This window comes from Aquarana catesbeiana, linkage group LG04 (genome assembly GCF_042186555.1).
Source record: "Aquarana catesbeiana isolate 2022-GZ linkage group LG04, ASM4218655v1, whole genome shotgun sequence".
Taxonomy (NCBI): domain Eukaryota; kingdom Metazoa; phylum Chordata; class Amphibia; order Anura; family Ranidae; genus Aquarana; species Aquarana catesbeiana.
In genome coordinates, this window is record NC_133327.1 from 516,006,898 (window position 1) to 516,025,143 (window position 18,246).

An 18,246-nucleotide genomic window follows, 5' to 3' on the forward strand; every position below is an offset into this window, starting at 1 on the left:
AAGCCTAACCAAAGAAATAAGAGAGCTGGGAAACCGCACCGCAGCCTTAGAAATAAAAATGGATGAAATTGAAATTACAACCCAAGAAAATATAACAGAATTGGAACAATTAAAAAAAGAGAATTTAATACTTCAAACTAAGCTCGAAGATTACGAAAATAGAGCCAGACGTTCAAACTTGCGCATAAGGGGAATACCTGAAACTGTGACAGACCTGCAATCTACTATTACTGCTCTATTACAAGAACTAAAGCCAGATATCCCTATTGAACGTTTAGAACTGCACAGAGTACACAGAGCCCTCACAGCCAAAAAGAAAGATGGACCCCCACGTGATATAATCACAAAATTTCATTATTACAGAACGAAAGAACAAATACTAATTGCTGCAAGAGAAAAAAAGGAACTTAATTTTCAAGGACACAATTATCAAATTTTTGCTGACCTATCCCAACTTACTATTACTAAAAGACGATCCATGAAACCCCAACTAATGGAACTGCAACGCCACAACATTATGTATCAATGGGGCTTCCCCTTTTCAGTCAGATTTAACTACCAAGGTACAATTTACAGAAGCAGATCAGCAGATGAACTACAACAAACCCTTTTAAAATTAAATCTGACAGAACCCACAAGCAGCAACACTCCCACACACAGAAGAATGGCATCATCTTCACCTTCAGGCAGCACCCAGAAAATTTCAGAACAAAATGGGAATCATCATTCTCACAAAAGAGGCCATTATGCCACATCATCCATGGACCAAGAAGATTCAATGGACTGACATCCTAATTCCTGATATCTCTTCATTTATTACACTAAGAGATGGTTCTCTATAAAAAACCTATATTTATAACTGAATGTAACTGCATTCTGATAGTCACACACTGTGTGGGATCATGTTACATTCCAGTTATATTTCTTATTACTTCTGATTCATATAGCCTTAGAATATATAAGTGAAATAAGGAAATTCTTGTTCAGTTATATATTATCAGGTAATAACAATAGATTTATTACTTTTTAGGACAAATATGTTCAATAATCCAGAAGTAATGGAAGCTTTTTCTTTCTTTTCTTAAAACAAATATATTATTACCTAACTAGTTCCTAGAATTATGTTTTTGTTTATTCTAATCTGAAGCAATACAACCTCTATTTTATGAGTTAACATATCTAAACAGTTGCATATGAATAAAATATGTAATTGTTTACTCTAAAAGGGTTAAAATCCCAAAATAATTCAAACTATCTTCATCAATACCAAGGTTATTAACAGTACCTTTCTAACTGAATTATTTAGCCTAGGGCAAGACTAACCATATACAACCACCCTGGAATAAATAATTTCAACAAAAACTATATTCTGCACTCCAATTAATGAAACATCATTTTGATGTCTTTTGACATAGCACTTCTCTCCTGTAAGCGGAAGATCCGTGTACCCCCATTAGCCCTCCTCATTCTCCCAACCATATTATGTGGGAGTGTGACGAAGGCACTTATTCCCCTGAGAGAGATATTTATTCTCTTTCACGGGTAAATTGTGATTACTTGCAAAAAATAATTTATACAATGTATCATCTAATCTCATATGTTTTTTGTTTACTCTTTACTCCAGAATTCACTGGTTTCTTTTCTATCTATTCATCTCTTCAGTCCACACAGGTTGATCTGCGCAGTCAGCTCTGCATAACAAAAAGTAAGTCAAAACTATTTGATCTATTGCCATGGCACCACTGAATATACTTTCCCTGAATGTTCAGGGAATAAATGTCCCTCAAAAAAGGACCAAAGCCTTTCGTACTTTCCATAAAAAGAAGGCTCACATAGTATGCCTCCAAGAAACACACTTCACCAAAGATTCTACTCCAAAATATATTTCTCCTTTTTATCAACAAATTTACACGGCTTCTGCCTGTACCAAGCAAAGGGGAACTCTAATTGCATTTCACCGATCCACACCATTCACCTTATCATCAGAAATTAAAGACCCAGAAGGTAGATACCTGATACTCATGGGTTATATAATGGATACAGCAATCACGGTGATTTCCTACTACGCTCCTAACAAACAACCTACACCATTCCTCTCACATATATTACAAGTGATTAATACACACAAAATAGGAACAGTGATAATGTGTGGGGATTCGAACCAGGTCCTCCTCCCATTTCTAGATAAATCACCTTTTACACCATCCAAAATAACCTCTAGATTACCTTTTTCTCAACTTCTTTCCAAATACAATCTGGTAGATTCATGGAGAGAAAGTAACCCAATGAAAAAGAAATTCACTTATTTCTCGCACCCTCATCAAACCTTCACCAGAATAGATCATATTTTTCTAACAATAGGAATGATACCAGAAATTATTGCATCAGATATAATTCCGATTCCGTGGTCTGACCATAATGCAGTATACACTACTATAGCCTCAGCCATACCAAAAGCGCATGACCCAACGTGGTACTTACCGGACATAATGCTCAAACACCCACTACATCAGATGGCCATTGAACAAGCTTTAAAGGAATACATATCAATTAATAATACAACAGACATCTCCCCAATAACACTGTGGGAAGCTCATAAGCCTGTCTTGCGTGGTACAATACAAAGACAAATGGCACTATTTAAACGGGAACGCAAAAATCTAGCAAAAAAACTAGAACTCAATTTTAATGCAGCCTACATATCATTTCAAGATAATCCATCTCAGAGTACAAAATCTCATCTGGAAAAATCTAGATTGGAATACGATCTATTTCTCACTGAGTCAGTTGATAAATCCCTCAAACGCTCCAAACACAATTTCTACATGAATACAAACAAACCAGGTACATATTTGGCTCGGGCATTAAATTCAACTAACAAATCTTTCAAACCAATACGTTTGAAATTATCAAAAAATGTTTACACTTGTAATCCAGTTAAAATAGTCCATAAATTTCACTCACATCTCGCAACTTTATACAAGACAAACAATGAATTTAATCCTACAGAGGCTGAATCCTTCTTCTCAAAAATAACCTTACCTGAGTTATCTCAGAATCAAAAAAGCAGTTTGGATGAGCCTATAACTATAGATGAAGTTGCTAACGCCATAAAAGACCTAAAACTTAACAAAAGACCAGGCCCAGACGGCTACTCGGCTTTATACTATAAAACATTCTCAGAAATACTCTCTCCCATTCTCACTGAAACTTTTAACAAACTTCTAGATGGACATTCTTTTCGGCAAGAAACACTAATGGCAATTGTTTGTATGATCCCAAAACCCCTTTCTGATGATACTTCCTGTGTGAATTATCGGCCTATCTCTCTGTTAAACCTCGATATTAAATTATTAGCAAAAATAATAGCAAAACGCCTCAATAGCATTATAGGAAAATTAATACATAGAGATCAAGTAGGCTTCATGCCAAATAGACAGGCAGGTGATAATATACGCAGGGCAGTGTTATTGGCACATATTGCTAAAAAACGGGAAATCCCTTTATGTTTTCTATCTCTCGATATTAAGAGGGCATTTGACACAGTATCCTGGCAATATATGCAATATTCATTACAAAAATGGGGTTTTGGACCCCACTTTTTAACATGGATCAAAGCATTATATAATAAACCCAAAGCCTATATAAAATATGCTGGATACAAATCTGAAGCCTTTAATATCGAAAGAGGTACCCGACAGGGTTGCCCATTATCTCCCTTATTATTTGCCCTTATACTCGAACCCATGGCCCAATACATCAGAACAAACCAAACTATAACTGGCATTGAAGTAGGAGGTATTACACACAAACTATGTATATTTGCAGACGATATATTACTTTTTCTATCATCACCACAGGTCTCTGGTCCTAACTTAATACCAGCTCTTGATGGATTTGCAGCCCTATCCGGCCTTATGATTAATCCTAAGAAATGCCTAGTGCTTAATATTTCACTCACAAACATGGAATTGATCCCGGCTAGGGCTGCACTCCCATTCACATGGGCAGAAAAATCAATCCCATATCTTGGAATTCATTTAACAGCATCTCATTCTGACTTATTCTCAACCAATTATCCTCCTGTATTAAGACAGATCACAAATCTAATAAAACAATGGTCGCAACTTCCTTTATCCTGGATAAGGAAGATTAATGCAATCAAAATGACTATTCTACCCAAATTGCTTTATCTATTCAGAGTCCTCCCTATTCCAATTCCTTCCTATTTTTTGAGAATAGTACAAAAAAGAGCAACTTCGTTTATATGGGGCTCTTCTAAACCACGTATACCTATACACACACTACATCTTCCCAAAAATAAAGGAGGCCTGGGATACCCTAATTTTACTAACTACTACAGAGCAGCACATTTGGCCAGTCTGTCCAAATACCATGCAAAACAGGAAATCCCATTATGGGTATTTATAGAGGCTTCAGAAAATGACCCTCTATTAATATCAAACTTGTTATGGCTTGATCCTAAAGACCGCTTTAAAATTCATAATCCCATAACTAAACACTTCTTATCTCTCTGGGATAAACTAAAAACCAAATATCAGTTACAATCTCCACACAATCCTCTCCTTTCTTTTATCAGAAATCCGGCCTTTTATCTGGCATGGATCTACCCAAATTCTTTTAAAGCTTGGACAACATCAGGCATTCAGACACTAAATGACTTCATAGCATCTAAATCATTCCTTTCATTCCCATCGCTTAGAGAAAAATATGATCTACCAAACTCTGAGATATTTAGATATCTCCAAATCAAAAATTTCTATACACCATTCCTAAAGGGGGATACACCATTATCCCAATTATCCATTTTTGAATCAATCTGCACAAAAGATCCATTTGCTAAAGGTACAATTTCATCACTTTATAATCAATTATATGGAGTAGCAAATCTTAATAGACCCTCTTACGTTCAGAGGTGGGAGGAGGACCTGGGACGAACTTTAGAAGACACGGACTGGTCTAACATATGGCTCACATCTAAGTCATCTTCACCCAACATCTTAGCACTGGAGACAAATTATAAAGTCCTAACTTGCTGGTACCTTGTACCCGCTAGAGTGGCAAAATATTCACCTAAAACCTCAGCTCTTTGTTTTCGAGGATGCCCAGAAATAGGCACATATTTACACATATGGTGGACGTGCCCAGTAATCCAAACCTTCTGGAAGGAAGTCTTCGTGATTGCATCTAAAATATTTAAAAAAATAATACAACCAGATCCATATTTAACTTTACTTAATCTAAAACCGGAATGGTTAACACTCTCTCAATTCAAACTTATGATCCAACTAATAACGGCTGCAAAACAAACAGTGGCCAAGGCATGGAAATCTCCTACATTGGTACTAGCAGAAACAATTCACAGAATGAATAATACAATGTCCCATGCTAAGATGGTAGCCATCGATCAAAATCAAATTCCAAAATTTGAAAAACTTTGGCATCCTTGGATAAAACAACAGTTCCTGTCAAACTTCAATGACTCTGTCCTGTTGCCATGGTAACAGATTAAATGACTTACAGAGACACCCATTCTAAGGCTTCAAAGAGAACTAAAAAGAATAATAAACTGACGAGCGGGACAACCTTGTGGACCATACCTCTACCTTTCAACCCTTTTTCTTCTTTCTCTTTCCTTTTCTCCACCTTATGATTAAAGCTCATTATCAAAATTTATTTGACCTATATACACTCTACTTGTAAACAATATGTATAGTAGGTATAAATCATTTAAATACCTACAAAAGTAACTAAGGAAATGATATATATCTTTAATTTAGGTTTACGTGAACCCAATGTTTAATATTTAAAATTTCATGATATTTACCTATATAAACCCTACTGTAAAACAATGAGCTTACTTTATAGATCCTTGTAAACTTACTTTATGTATCTTTATAACATTGTATACTCAATAAACTTCTTTTGACAAGGAAAAAAAATCCTGTATAATAATAATAATAATTGGTGGTCGGTTGCGGAGAGCAAATGGCCAATAAATGTCAGAGATCTCTGGGAGGAAAAATGCCTACCTAAAACAAAGACAGGCCCTGCTAAGTGATGTTAGCACAAAAACAATGTAGAGATACTAATAAGAGGGTTCTTGCACTTGTAGCCCCACCAATACACTTTAAGGTGCAGAGCCACTCGCTTAGGGAGGCACATGTCCCCCAGCCTAGTCTGCCTCTAAAAGATATATCAAATCAATAAAATAAAAAAAAAGCATTTTTCACTGAATAAAAATAAGGACAAACGTACTAATAAATGTTTTGTCACCTACAACATCCTGACAAGGTGAATGAAGCATATTTTTTCTATTACTATTGATAGCCATTGATCAATATTTTGGTCCACCAACATCCTTCAGCGGAACACAAATGTAATATTTTCTGACATATATTGATTTATCTCCCTGAGGAAATCCACGGGAGGAATAATGAAAGAAACCAATTTTTCAGAGCTGAACCTTGATCACGTGTTTTTCCATTTTTCAAACTACATTACCAAACTGTCACGATTTGAAAATATAATGATGGAAGACTGAAAGTATAAACAATATAAATGTAAGTGCGCAGTATTTTTTTGCACTGCCTGCATATCAACATACCAGATGTTAATTTAGTTTGATATGGATTCTCTGTGTCATTTAATGACAAGACCTGCCAGGAAGCAGATTTCTGTTACTAAAAAAGGGCACCACTCGCTGTACATCGTGATACATATCAGAACGTCAAGAAATACATCTTACAAGCTGCACAAATTATTTACAGAACAACGATTCGTGACACAGATGTTTACAGCTTAAAATATGGGAGTTAAAAGATAAAGAGATCATTGAAGTATGACTGACACAAAATATACACACACATCCAGCACTTGTGTAGAAGGGTCAAACCATATAGAAACATCCATATACATTTACATTTTTACCCAATGCACAAGACATACAAATCAATTATCATTATACAGTAGATGCACAAGAAAGAGTCTACAAATATGGACAGAAACGCCATAACAACCAATTACAAACCATTTTTCATTTTCTAACTGTTAAGAACTGATGATAACTGAAACAGGGCTGGCTGTTGTGAATATTTGCATATTCTATGAATTAAGCTCTTGAAAATCCTACCTGAAGCTGAGCTTTGAGTTGACGTAAACGATTAACATCTTGCTGAACACCTTCACGTTGTGATGCATCCATGAGAACATTCACTGTTGTTTCTGCTTCTTGCATCCACTTCATTAAGTTCTCATGCTCTTTGACCAAGGACTGGAAATTCTTCAGCTCCCTTTCCAGGGTGCTCTGTCGGTCGCCAACCCTAAAAAAGCAAAAACAAGCAATGCAACTTTGATTAGATTTTTAGAAGCGAAAAACTGAGTTCTTTATTACTTCTTTTATTAATTAAGAGATGTATCTTTATAACATGTTTAATGTGTTGTTTATTAGTGATATGAAAGGAACCACACAGTATAGCTACACAAGTAGGAAATATGATTTCCTTAAAAACTTGTTTCTATACACTCCAGAAAACATAGTATTTACCTGAATTGTTGAGAAGTCATTTCCCATTTAATGAACAATTACTATTCACAAAAAATTGAATAAAAAATAGTAGAACTGTAGACATGGCATCTTAATTGAGTGAAATCTCCAAACCCACACAATGGCTATTTATTCCAGCCCGAAAGCCCTTTATTTAACCTCTACTATTTCCACTTATCTGATGTCCTTTAATATATAATATAGAAACGGTTTCAGTCTCGCAGTAGCCTGATGTACAATACATTTCCAGTGTCAGATTCAATTAGCCCAAAATTTTATTGCTTTTTTTATAAAAACATTGCTTCAGTTCAGGCTTCAGTAAAGTTCAGGGGCTAAAAGGTTGTAGATATAACTCATATCAAGAACCATCAAGACAAAATCACATGTGCTCTTGTATAAATAAGATAATTGTGTTTACAGACATGTATGTTGCAGTCAGCAATGTACTTTGGGATCAAGCTGCTTTGGCATATGGATGATGACACGTCTTATACAGGCCAGCACTTCTGACCCCAGCTGCTTTAACCACTTGACCTCTGATTTACCCCCCTTCATGACCAGGCCATTTTTTGCAATACAGCACTGCTTTACTTAAGCTGACAATAGCGTGGTTGTGCAACACTGTACCCAAACAAACAAGACATTTATGTCCTTTTTTTTCCCCACAAATAGAGTCTTGGTTTGGTGGTATTTAATTATTTTTTGAGCTATAAACAAATGTCTTCATCAATTTAGGCCAACATGTATTCTTCTACATATTTTTGGTAAAAAAAATCCCAATAAGCGTATATTGATTGGTTAGCACAAAAGTTATAGCGTCTACAAACTATGGGATATATTTTTTTTCTTAGTAATGACGGCGATCAGCGACTTATAGCGGGACTGCAATATTGAGGCAGACAGTCACCAACTGACACTTTTTGGGGGCCAGTGACACTAATACAGTGGTAAGTGCTAATAAATATGCACTGTCAGTGTACTAATGACACTGGCTGGGAAGGGGTTAACATCAGAGGGTTAAATGTGTGCCTGACCAGTGCTTTACTACTGTGGGGGTGGTGCTTGTACTGGAAGATGGCATGAATTGGTGCCCCAGCTAAGCAGAGACACAGGATATATGTACTGACAGAACCGCAATCTGTCTTGTTTACATAGGCAGACCGCCGCTCTGCCTGTGTACCGAAGCATCAGCACCCACTGTGTATAATCACAGCAGGAGTGAGCCGCCAGAGGTGCGCGTGCGCCCCAGACCTGGAAGTGCAGGATCACATACTAGGTACCTAATCCTGCTTAGGAGAGCCGCGTTGCCTCTGTATATATACAGTATAAGGTCAGCAAGCGGTTAAAGCAGTATTAAACCCAATAACAAAAATGTGTTAAAGAGGTTGTAACCCTTAAAAAAAAAATTTTAAAAAAAGATCAGGTTCCCTTATAGCAGGCTAAACCGCACAGTGCTTGTGCTGTCTAATCTGTCCCTTTCTATGCTGTAAAAAACCTGGTTGATCCTGCCTGTTCCTGTGTCCCCCTTAGTGTGCTGACCACGATAATCATGGCTGCTGGTCCATTATATCATGATCAGGTTAGATGCCTCCATCATCCCGCTGCTCCCCCCCCACCCCCGCCTGTCAGCTCCTGTGTGTGTGAGCTGATCTCTTCCCTGTCCCTCCCCTCCTGCCACTTTTAGAAGCTGGCAGTAAAGTTAAAGTGTATGTAAACTCTCACATTGTAAAACATTTTTGAATAGATAAAAAAAAAACATTATAAATACCTTTTTTTCCCCTTTCTATATAAGTGATCACATCCCCTGTGTTCTCAGCTGCATAAGAGCTGGGTGGAGGAGAAGCAGCAGCACACTGAGCCCCCAAGTGAATGGCTGTGCGCCGGGGGGTAGGGGGGGTGACAGTGTCAGGACAAGTCTGATCACTGGAAGAGAGCAGGATGAGTTCCCAGCATAGCTAGAGAACTGACCATAGTGTGCTTGCGTGCTTAGTGTGGTCAGTTTTTAATAAAAAAGCAAGGGGACTGGCAGGAACACCAGGGATTTCACACAAATGAAGCACTACAATGAGAACAGGATACTGTTTCATACAAGTGCATAGTATAGCAGGCACATATTAATAATATGAAATGTGTGGGTAACAAACACTTTAAATAAAGATCACTGTCAGCCTTCTGTTCTACTAAGCCATAATACACTGTGTACATGTTTGTATAAAATTGTGCCTGTAAATACCTTATTTCAATTAATTTGCGGTCATGTGACCTCTCCTCCCCCCAATCTAAGGGCTACAGCGGGAGAGGCTGAATGGACAGCACAGCGGTCACGTGACCTCTGGGGAGACGTCAGAGGGGATCCTGGTCCCTCCCACTGTAGCTCTTAGATCGGGGGAGGATATCGGCCAGAGGTGACGTGACCGGCCAGAAACTAACTGAAATAAGTTATTTACAGACACAATTTTATGCAAATATGTACACAGTGTAGTGTGACTTAGTAGAACAGAGGGGCTGGCAGAAATCTTTATTTGAGTTTACAAGCACTTTAAATTGCAGCTTGCCAATTCTTAGATATGGTGACTGCATTTGTTTTCTTTTTTAGGCTTTTTTCCCCCTTTATTTTCACCCGTGATCTGGACAGTAAGTAAATGTTATTTTTGAACTTAAAGAGGAGTTCCCATTAAAAAAAAAAATTAAAAGTCAGCAGCTACAAATACAGCAGCTGCTGACTTTTAATAATCGGACACTTACCTGTCCCAGGGTCCAGTGATGCGGGGGATAGAAGCCCCGCTTGTCTCCCCCTCCGTTCGGCGGTGCCGGTATTGCAACTGTGGGTTCCCGGCTGTGGCTTCACAGCCGGGCACCCACTGCACATGTGCGAGCGGCGCCGCGCGCCATGATTGGCCGCTCAGTCATCTGGGACCTGTAATGTGTCCCAGATGATTGACAAGAGGGAGGGGGCAGAGCTGAGCCCTTCCTGCGCCGAGGGGAAGTGATGTCACCAGCCCAGGCACTGAAGGAGGCAGACTACGAGGGACCCCCTAGCAACAGCCATTTAGAGGTGAGTTAAAAAAAAACATTTTCCAATTTTTTTTTTTTTTTTTTTAGGCACATTCATGCATTTTTTTTTTTTTTGGGGGGGTGAAACACCACTTTAAGCCAGCCATTACATGCCCTGGAATGCTGCACTTTCTGCACTGTGCTGTATGTTATATATATATATATATACTGGCAGAACACAAAGATTACTGCTGAAGGCTATAGCCACCAGTAGTAACTGCATGCAAAAAATTTGACAAGCTGGTTGTACTGAAGTCGATCATTGGATAAACTTCAGTACAACCAGCCTGCCCATAGATGCATCGAGTCTAGGGCGGCCCTTGCTGAACTAGCCAAGATTTGATCCAACCAACATGTCAATTTTTCATGTAAACATTGTGTTCTGCCGGTTTGTATATAACATACAGCACAGTACAGGAAGTGCAGCATTCCAGGGCATGTAATGTACAGTATAACATATAAAGCGTGGCAATCCAAAGTATGTAATGTATAGCATAGCATATGGCGTGCAGTGGTACAGAATGCATAATGTACAGTATGCGGTTGACCAGATCATGTAGTATAAAGTGCAACATATGATGTGTGCTGGTTCAGACTATGTAATGTACAGCAGAGTATATGGAGTGTGGCAGTTCAGTTCTTATATTATACCAAATCAAGTGTAGTGGTTCAGAGTATGTGATATATAAAGTGTAGTATATAATGTAGTATGTAATGTACAGGGCAGCATATGGATGTATGTTAGTTCACAGTATATAATGTACAGTACAACACAGTAAGTCCACAGCGTGCAGCGCTGAAAAGTATTTTTTCAGTCTTGGCTATAATGAGGAAATGTTGGAACCTTTCTTTTAGGTTATAATTACTGTCTATGTTCTTGTTAGTAAGACTTCCCTCTTATTTTCCGTACTAGTGACCACAAGTGAGAAAGAATCACGTTAAATGGGGACTAAAAAAAAAAAAAAAAAACAACAACACATCTTCCGTAGTAAATGATAAAGCCAGAACTTCTCTCAAGTTTTAATTTTAATTTTGTAAACGCACATTGGACAGACATTGTTCGCTGCTGTCAGTATTAATAAGCTGGGCAATGATGTGCAACTGGAGCAAGTGCATTGGGACAGGAAGTGGCTACAAAGAAAAATCAGCAGCACTGAAATACACATAAGGATAAAAAACAGGTGAAACAGTATTCTATAAAAAAAAAGGTAGCATTTGTTTATTAAACACAGTACTCCAGCAAACTAAGCGAAGTCCAGTTAGAGTTTACGACTGTTTTTAATAAAAAAAAGACTGTCAGCAATGTTAGAGGAAAATGCATGATTTTGAGGGAGTTGGAGTTCATTACTTGTATTCTCACGCTATCAGCGTGAGTAGAAAAAAAAAAAACGATTACCGATCTTTTGTTTACATCATGTGATCAGCTGTCATTGGCTGACAGCTGATCACATTGTAGGGGGCCAGGACCGGCCCCTTACTCGGATCGGTGATCAGCGCGTGCACAGGGGAGGCCGTCCTATGACGGCCTCCCGGGAATTCAGGTCCGCGCTGTGGCCGTCATTCGGCCATAGCGCGGATGTCAAGTGGTTAAGAGCAGCAGTGTGCATGAGGCCTAATTGTAGCTGACTGCAGCCTCCAAACCTCCTCTGATATGTAATCAGTGCTCTGCAAAATGTCCCAGGAGAGCCAGAGCTGGTAGGAGGAGGAGGTACAAGTGAAGCACAAACAAACCAGAGCCAGAATCAAGAGAAGATAACATTTCAGCAGCACAGGGATAGGTAGCAGAGCCAGCAATAACTCATGTAACAGGCTGCTTCCAGAAATTATTGCATTAGTACATATCAAGCAAAGCGGTCATGCTTCTTATGCATGTTATGCTTCATGGCTACTAATAAACAGCTATGTTCTCCTCCAACTCCAGGTCTTTGCAGAAGATAAGAAAGCTAAGCAGTATGTAAGTCTTTGTGCTCTCAGTGCAGCTCTTCAGCTTACAACTAAACTTGGCCATGTATGCATTGAATTTGTTGCCGAATTGGCCAAAATTCACTCTATGGGAGGCCCTGTCAGCAACATCTATTTTTCCCAACTGGCTCATTTGACAAAAGTCAATTGAAGGGCAGTTGGAAACGTGTCAGCCAAACAGGACCTGCATCTAATAAGATGCAGGCACTGTTCAGGTAGCTGGTAGCGAGAGATTCGCCCATCCGTGTTGTTTATCACGAATAGAGGAACACATTTGATTTCTTTCATTCAGAGATCACTCTATACGTGTATAGCTGGCTTAAAGGTCAATTTCTCCTGGTGATTCATGTCATATAAACAAATGGCCCAGAGGTTCATAACATATATATGAAATATATATATATATATCTATAGATATATAGATATATCTATAGATATATCTATATATCTATATAGATATATAGATATATATAAATATATCTATATATAAATATTAAAGTATCAAACAATGGTAAAGTTATTGCTGAATCAATGGTCCACAGATAATATACAGGTGCGAGAGCTCAAATGGTTAAGGATGCTATGCCATATGACAATCTGGATTAATCAGTTACAATAACACAGACCTTTCAAACTGTAGTTTTTATAACAAGACGCCACAGACTCAAAATGTGCTCCTAAATAGATATCAAAAGAACTGCAGATAGGGCTGTAAGCAAAACAAATGTTAATCTTTCCATTTCCATGACAATGAAAAGCTGCCATATGGAAATCACCTTTTATGTTTTCTCCTGTCCGCTAGACAAGAATCTCCATTGTTGACTGAAAGAAATCTGAGAAAAGTGGATACATATAAAAGGATTGAGGGCGCACTGTTGCTAGGAAACGGGTAAAAGATAAGAAGACCCACAACCTTGTCAATGACCTGTAATAATCCCGGTTCTGTGGTACATTTTTAAAGGTGTTCCCTAATATCAACCCATATCTATTCTACAGCCTTACCTAATATTGTACAACTGTAACTAGGAACAGTTTACAGCTCTCCTTACTGGACCATTTTAATAATTAAAGTCAACAGTAACCCTAACTAGATGGTATTTTGTTTGCTAAAGCACTGTGTATCATAATCAACTGCCTTTTAATACATAACTTTTCCCTTTTTTTATACATTGTTGAATCTCGGTACTGGTAATTTCCTGCAGCCTCTTTGCAGTTACTTTCTGCCTACATGCACTCACTGCAGAGATGGCTAAATGGCATTTCTCAGATGCTGATAACTGTGGATCGAGCCTGCACGTGTCTGTGTTAAACTGGGTACTTGTAGTCTCCATGGGCAGTTGATGAAACAGGGTGACAACCCAGGAGCGCAACTGAGAGATAGGAACAAAGCATTGAAGGATTATGGCAGGATCATCAGGTATTATATTCTATGAAAGAGAACAAAATGAGCAATAACAAGGGGGAGGGGGTTGGGTGAATACACACACACTGTATATATATATATATACACATATAGTTGTGCTCATAAGTTTACATACCCTGGCAGAATCTATGATTTCATTTTTCAGAGAATATGCAGGTTAACACAATAACTTTTCTTTCACTCATGGTTAGTGTTTGGTAGAAGCCATTTATTATCAATCAACTGTGTTTACTCTTTTTAAATCATAATCACAACAGAAACTACCCAAATGACCCTGAACAAAAGTTTACATACCCTGGTGATTTTGGCCTGATAACATGCACACAAGTTGACACAATAGGGTTTGAATGGCTATTAAAGGTAACCATCCTCACCTGTGATCTGTTTTCTTGTAATTAGTGTGTGTGTGTATAAAAGGTCAGTGAGTTTCTGGACTCCTGACAAACCCTTGCATCTTTGATTCAGTGCTTCACTGACGTTTCTGGATTCTGAGTCATGGGGAAAGCAAAAGAATTGTCGGAATCTGTGGGAAAAGGTAGTTGAACTGTATAAAACAGGAAAGGGATATAAAAAAGATATCCAAGGAATTGAGAATGCCAATCAGCAGTGTTCAAACCCTAATCAAGAAGTGGAAAAAGAGGGGTTCTGTTGAAACCAAACCATGGTCAGGTAGACCAACTAAAATTTCAGCCACAACTGCCAGGAAAATTGTTCAGAATGCAAAGAAAAACCCACAAATAATTTCAGGTGAAATACAGGACTCTGAAAACATGTGGCGTGGTTGTTTCAAGATGCACAATAAGGAGGTACTTAAAGAAAGATGGGCTGCATGGTTGAGTCGCCAGAAGAAAGCCATTACTACGCAAATGCCACAAAGTATCCCGCTTACAACACGCCAAACAGCACAGAGACAAGCCTCAAACCTTCTGGCACAAAGTCATTTGGAGTGATGAGACCAAAATTGAGCTTTTTGGCCACCACCATAAACACTACATTTGGAGAGGAGTCAACAAGGCCTATGATGAAAGGTACACCATTCCTACTGTGAAAATTGATGGCAAGATGACTGCAGTATGTTATCAAAAAATACTGGAGGAACATTTGCATTTATCAGCCAGGAAGTTGCGCATGGGACGTACTTGGACATTCCAACATGACAATGATCCAAAACACAAGGACAAGTCGACCTGTCATTGGCTACAGCAGAATAAAGTGAAGGTTCTGGAGTGGCCATCTCAGTCTCCTGACCTCAATATCATTGAGCCTCTCTGGGGAGATCTCAAACGTGCAGTTCATGCAAGACAGCCCAAGAATTTACAGGAACTGGAGGCTTTTTGCCAAGAGGAATGGGCAGCTTTACCATCTGAGAAGATAAAGAGCCTCATCCACAAATATCACAAAAAGCTTCAAGCTGTCATTAATGTTAAAGGGGGCAACACACAGTATTAATGACTGGGGTATGTAAACTTTTGATCAGAGTAATTTGGGTAGTTTCTATTGCCATTATGATTTAAAAAGAGTAAACACAGTTGATTGAAAATAAATGGCTTCAGCTCAACACTAACCATGAGTGAAAGAAAAGTTTTTTGTTATCATTCATATTTCTCTGAAAATGGCTAAGAAATCATAAATTCTGCCAGGGTGTGTAAACTTATGAGCACAACTGTATATATTTGTCTACATGACACCAAGCTAAGGAAACCACATAAAACATGTACGTTGATATAGAGAATCTCTTATTCTTTATGAAGATGTAATATTAATGTGTCACTTTAGCACCCATAAAATTGAGTGATTGCATTGATCACCGGCTACCTTAAAAGAAATATGACATTATACATGTGCAAAGCAGAATTCTTAACTAGATTGGGACTTTTGAGAGAAGATATTGATAGAGGATTTCTATTAGGATCTGAGGCTTTTCAAATCGCTGTGAAAATTGTTAGTTCAGCTGGAAAAAAATACAAGTGACATATGCAACAAGCTTTCTCCTACTATCAGTGGACATAATGTAGAGGCATATAACCCATTAAAGTAAAGTGACAATGAGTCCCTTCCCTCCTCACACTTCCATTACCCCGGTACCATTTTTTAGAGCGGACAGTCGGTTTTCTTGTAATAACAACTGATGCGGCTAATCACCTGCTTGGCTGTTATTACAAGCAGTGAGAGAGGACGTCCCCGCCTTCCACAGCTCGCCTGGGCTCTCCCGTCCCACCGGGAGGCCCAATCGACTAGCTGGCACGTCTGCCAGCTGGCCAGAGACCCGAACAAAGCCGAGATCGGGCTTTGATCGAGTCTCGGATCTAGTAACCCAGAAGCGATGTCATGACATCACTTCCAATTTACTAAGAACTTAAAGGCACCAGATTTTAAAAAAAATATAGTATTCAAAATAGCCAAATTTGGCGTTTGAATGCTTTTAAGTGCAAAGAAGGGATTTGGGGTCTTATAGACCCCAGATCCCTCCATAAAGAGTACCTGTCACTGCCTATTATGCCGCGTACACACGGTCGGACTTTTCGTCTACAAAAGTCCGACAGCCTGTCCGACAGACTTCCGACGTACTTTCGGCGGACTTGCGGCAGACTTTCTTACGAACGGACTTGCACACACACGACCACACAAAAGTACGACAGCCTAGTACGCGGTGACGTACACCAAGTCCGACGAGACTATAAAACGGAAGTTCAATAGCCCGTACGACACCCTTTGGGCTCCTTCTGCTAATCTCGTGTTTATCTCGTGTTAGTAGAAGTTTGGTGAGAGACGATTCGCGCTTGTGAGACTCGTATTTTTCAGTTCGTTTTAACTGTTGTTCAGTCTGTGCTTGTGAGGTTTGTATCTGCTTTTCAGTGCGTTTGGTCAGTTGGCATTGAGAAATCTTTGTTTTATTGGCCGCTCGTTCCTGATTTTCAGGTCGTTCTTCACAGGCCTTGCTGTTCTTCAGTGCGTTCTGTTTAGTGCGTTCTGACCAGCCGACCGTTTTGAAGCCATGTTACCTGTACGTACTCGTCGTAGAGCTCGTGCATTGTATGTGCTTGGTGCTGTAGTTTATTCTTCAGCCCAAGACCAGTCCATGAACAGGGCGAGGAGGAGTTCATGGACCAAGAATTGGTTGCTTCAGCGTGACCAGTTCTGTCACATGCCTTTGCTCCGTGAGATCCGTGAGAATAATCCTGAGGATTTCAGGAACTTTCTCCGGATGACGGACCCCGTTTTTGACCGTTTGTTGGCTTTGCTGACCCCCTATATCAGCAGGCAGGATACCTGCATGAGGCAAGCCATCACTCCGGAGCAGAGGCTGGTCGCTACCTTGCGGTATTTGGCCACAGGGAGAAGCCTGCAGGACCTTAAGTTCTCGACAGGCATCTCCCCCCAGGCTCTGGGGATCATTATCCCAGAGACCTGTTCTGCCATCATACAGGTCCTGCAGAAGGACTATATTAAGGTAAGATATTTTTCTTTTATTAGCATCACATGTTCTTTTATGTAATCTTTGATAATGTGATGTATTTCTTGCTTCAAACACTACTTACCATCATTGCAATATAGTGTGAATGTCCCCTTTTTATCCTCACACATGCTGGAATTTTTTACTGTTATTTTTTGTCATGCATGTATATTTTCCTTCAATAACCTTCCCAGCATGAAGTGATGGGAACATATCCACCTAGTCTACTCATTTGGAATGTATTTTGTTTGAGTGTATTTAGTGTGCTGCTAATGAGCAATTATCTAGATTTCACAACCCCCCCCACCACCTAAACTCACTCCAAATAGTGTGCTGCTAATGAGCAATTATCTAGATTTCACAACCCCCCCACCCCCCCCCCCACCTAAACTCACTCCAAATAGTGTGCTGCTAATGAGCAATTATCTAGATTTCACAACCCCCCCCACCTAAACTCACTCCAAATAGTGTGCTGCTAATGAGCAATTATCTAGATTTCACAACCCCCCCACCCCCACCCTCGTTAAAATTTGCTGGAATGTTCTGTGGTGTTGATTTGTCTAAAGCAAATATATGTTGCACTTTGCAAAATGCATGTGCACTCTACAAGTGCATTTGTTCCAGTGCTTTAGTAAATGAGCAGAAGCTCTGCTGATTTCCATCATCAAATCATATGCAAGCCTCAAAGTGTTTTCATTAATTGCCCTTGCATGTGATTGTGTACTCCTTGCAACATGAATGCCTTTTTCCATTACCTCATTTACTGTAAGCTGGTTAGCAACTGCA

The 18,246-nt window shown here is 39.1% G+C and overlaps 1 protein-coding gene across 7 annotated transcripts in view; it reads right to left on the bottom strand.

Annotated features, from left to right (window-relative positions):
* UTRN (utrophin) overlaps positions 1-18,246 on the bottom strand; it is a 1,071,426-nt gene that overhangs the window by 531,368 nt on the left and 521,812 nt on the right. For all 7 annotated transcript variants that reach the window (XM_073627744.1, XM_073627752.1, XM_073627745.1 and 4 more), the window contains one exon: positions 7,154-7,343. In XM_073627744.1, coding sequence (XP_073483845.1) covers positions 7,154-7,343 — 190 coding nt within the window. The remainder of the gene's footprint in view (positions 1-7,153; positions 7,344-18,246) is intronic.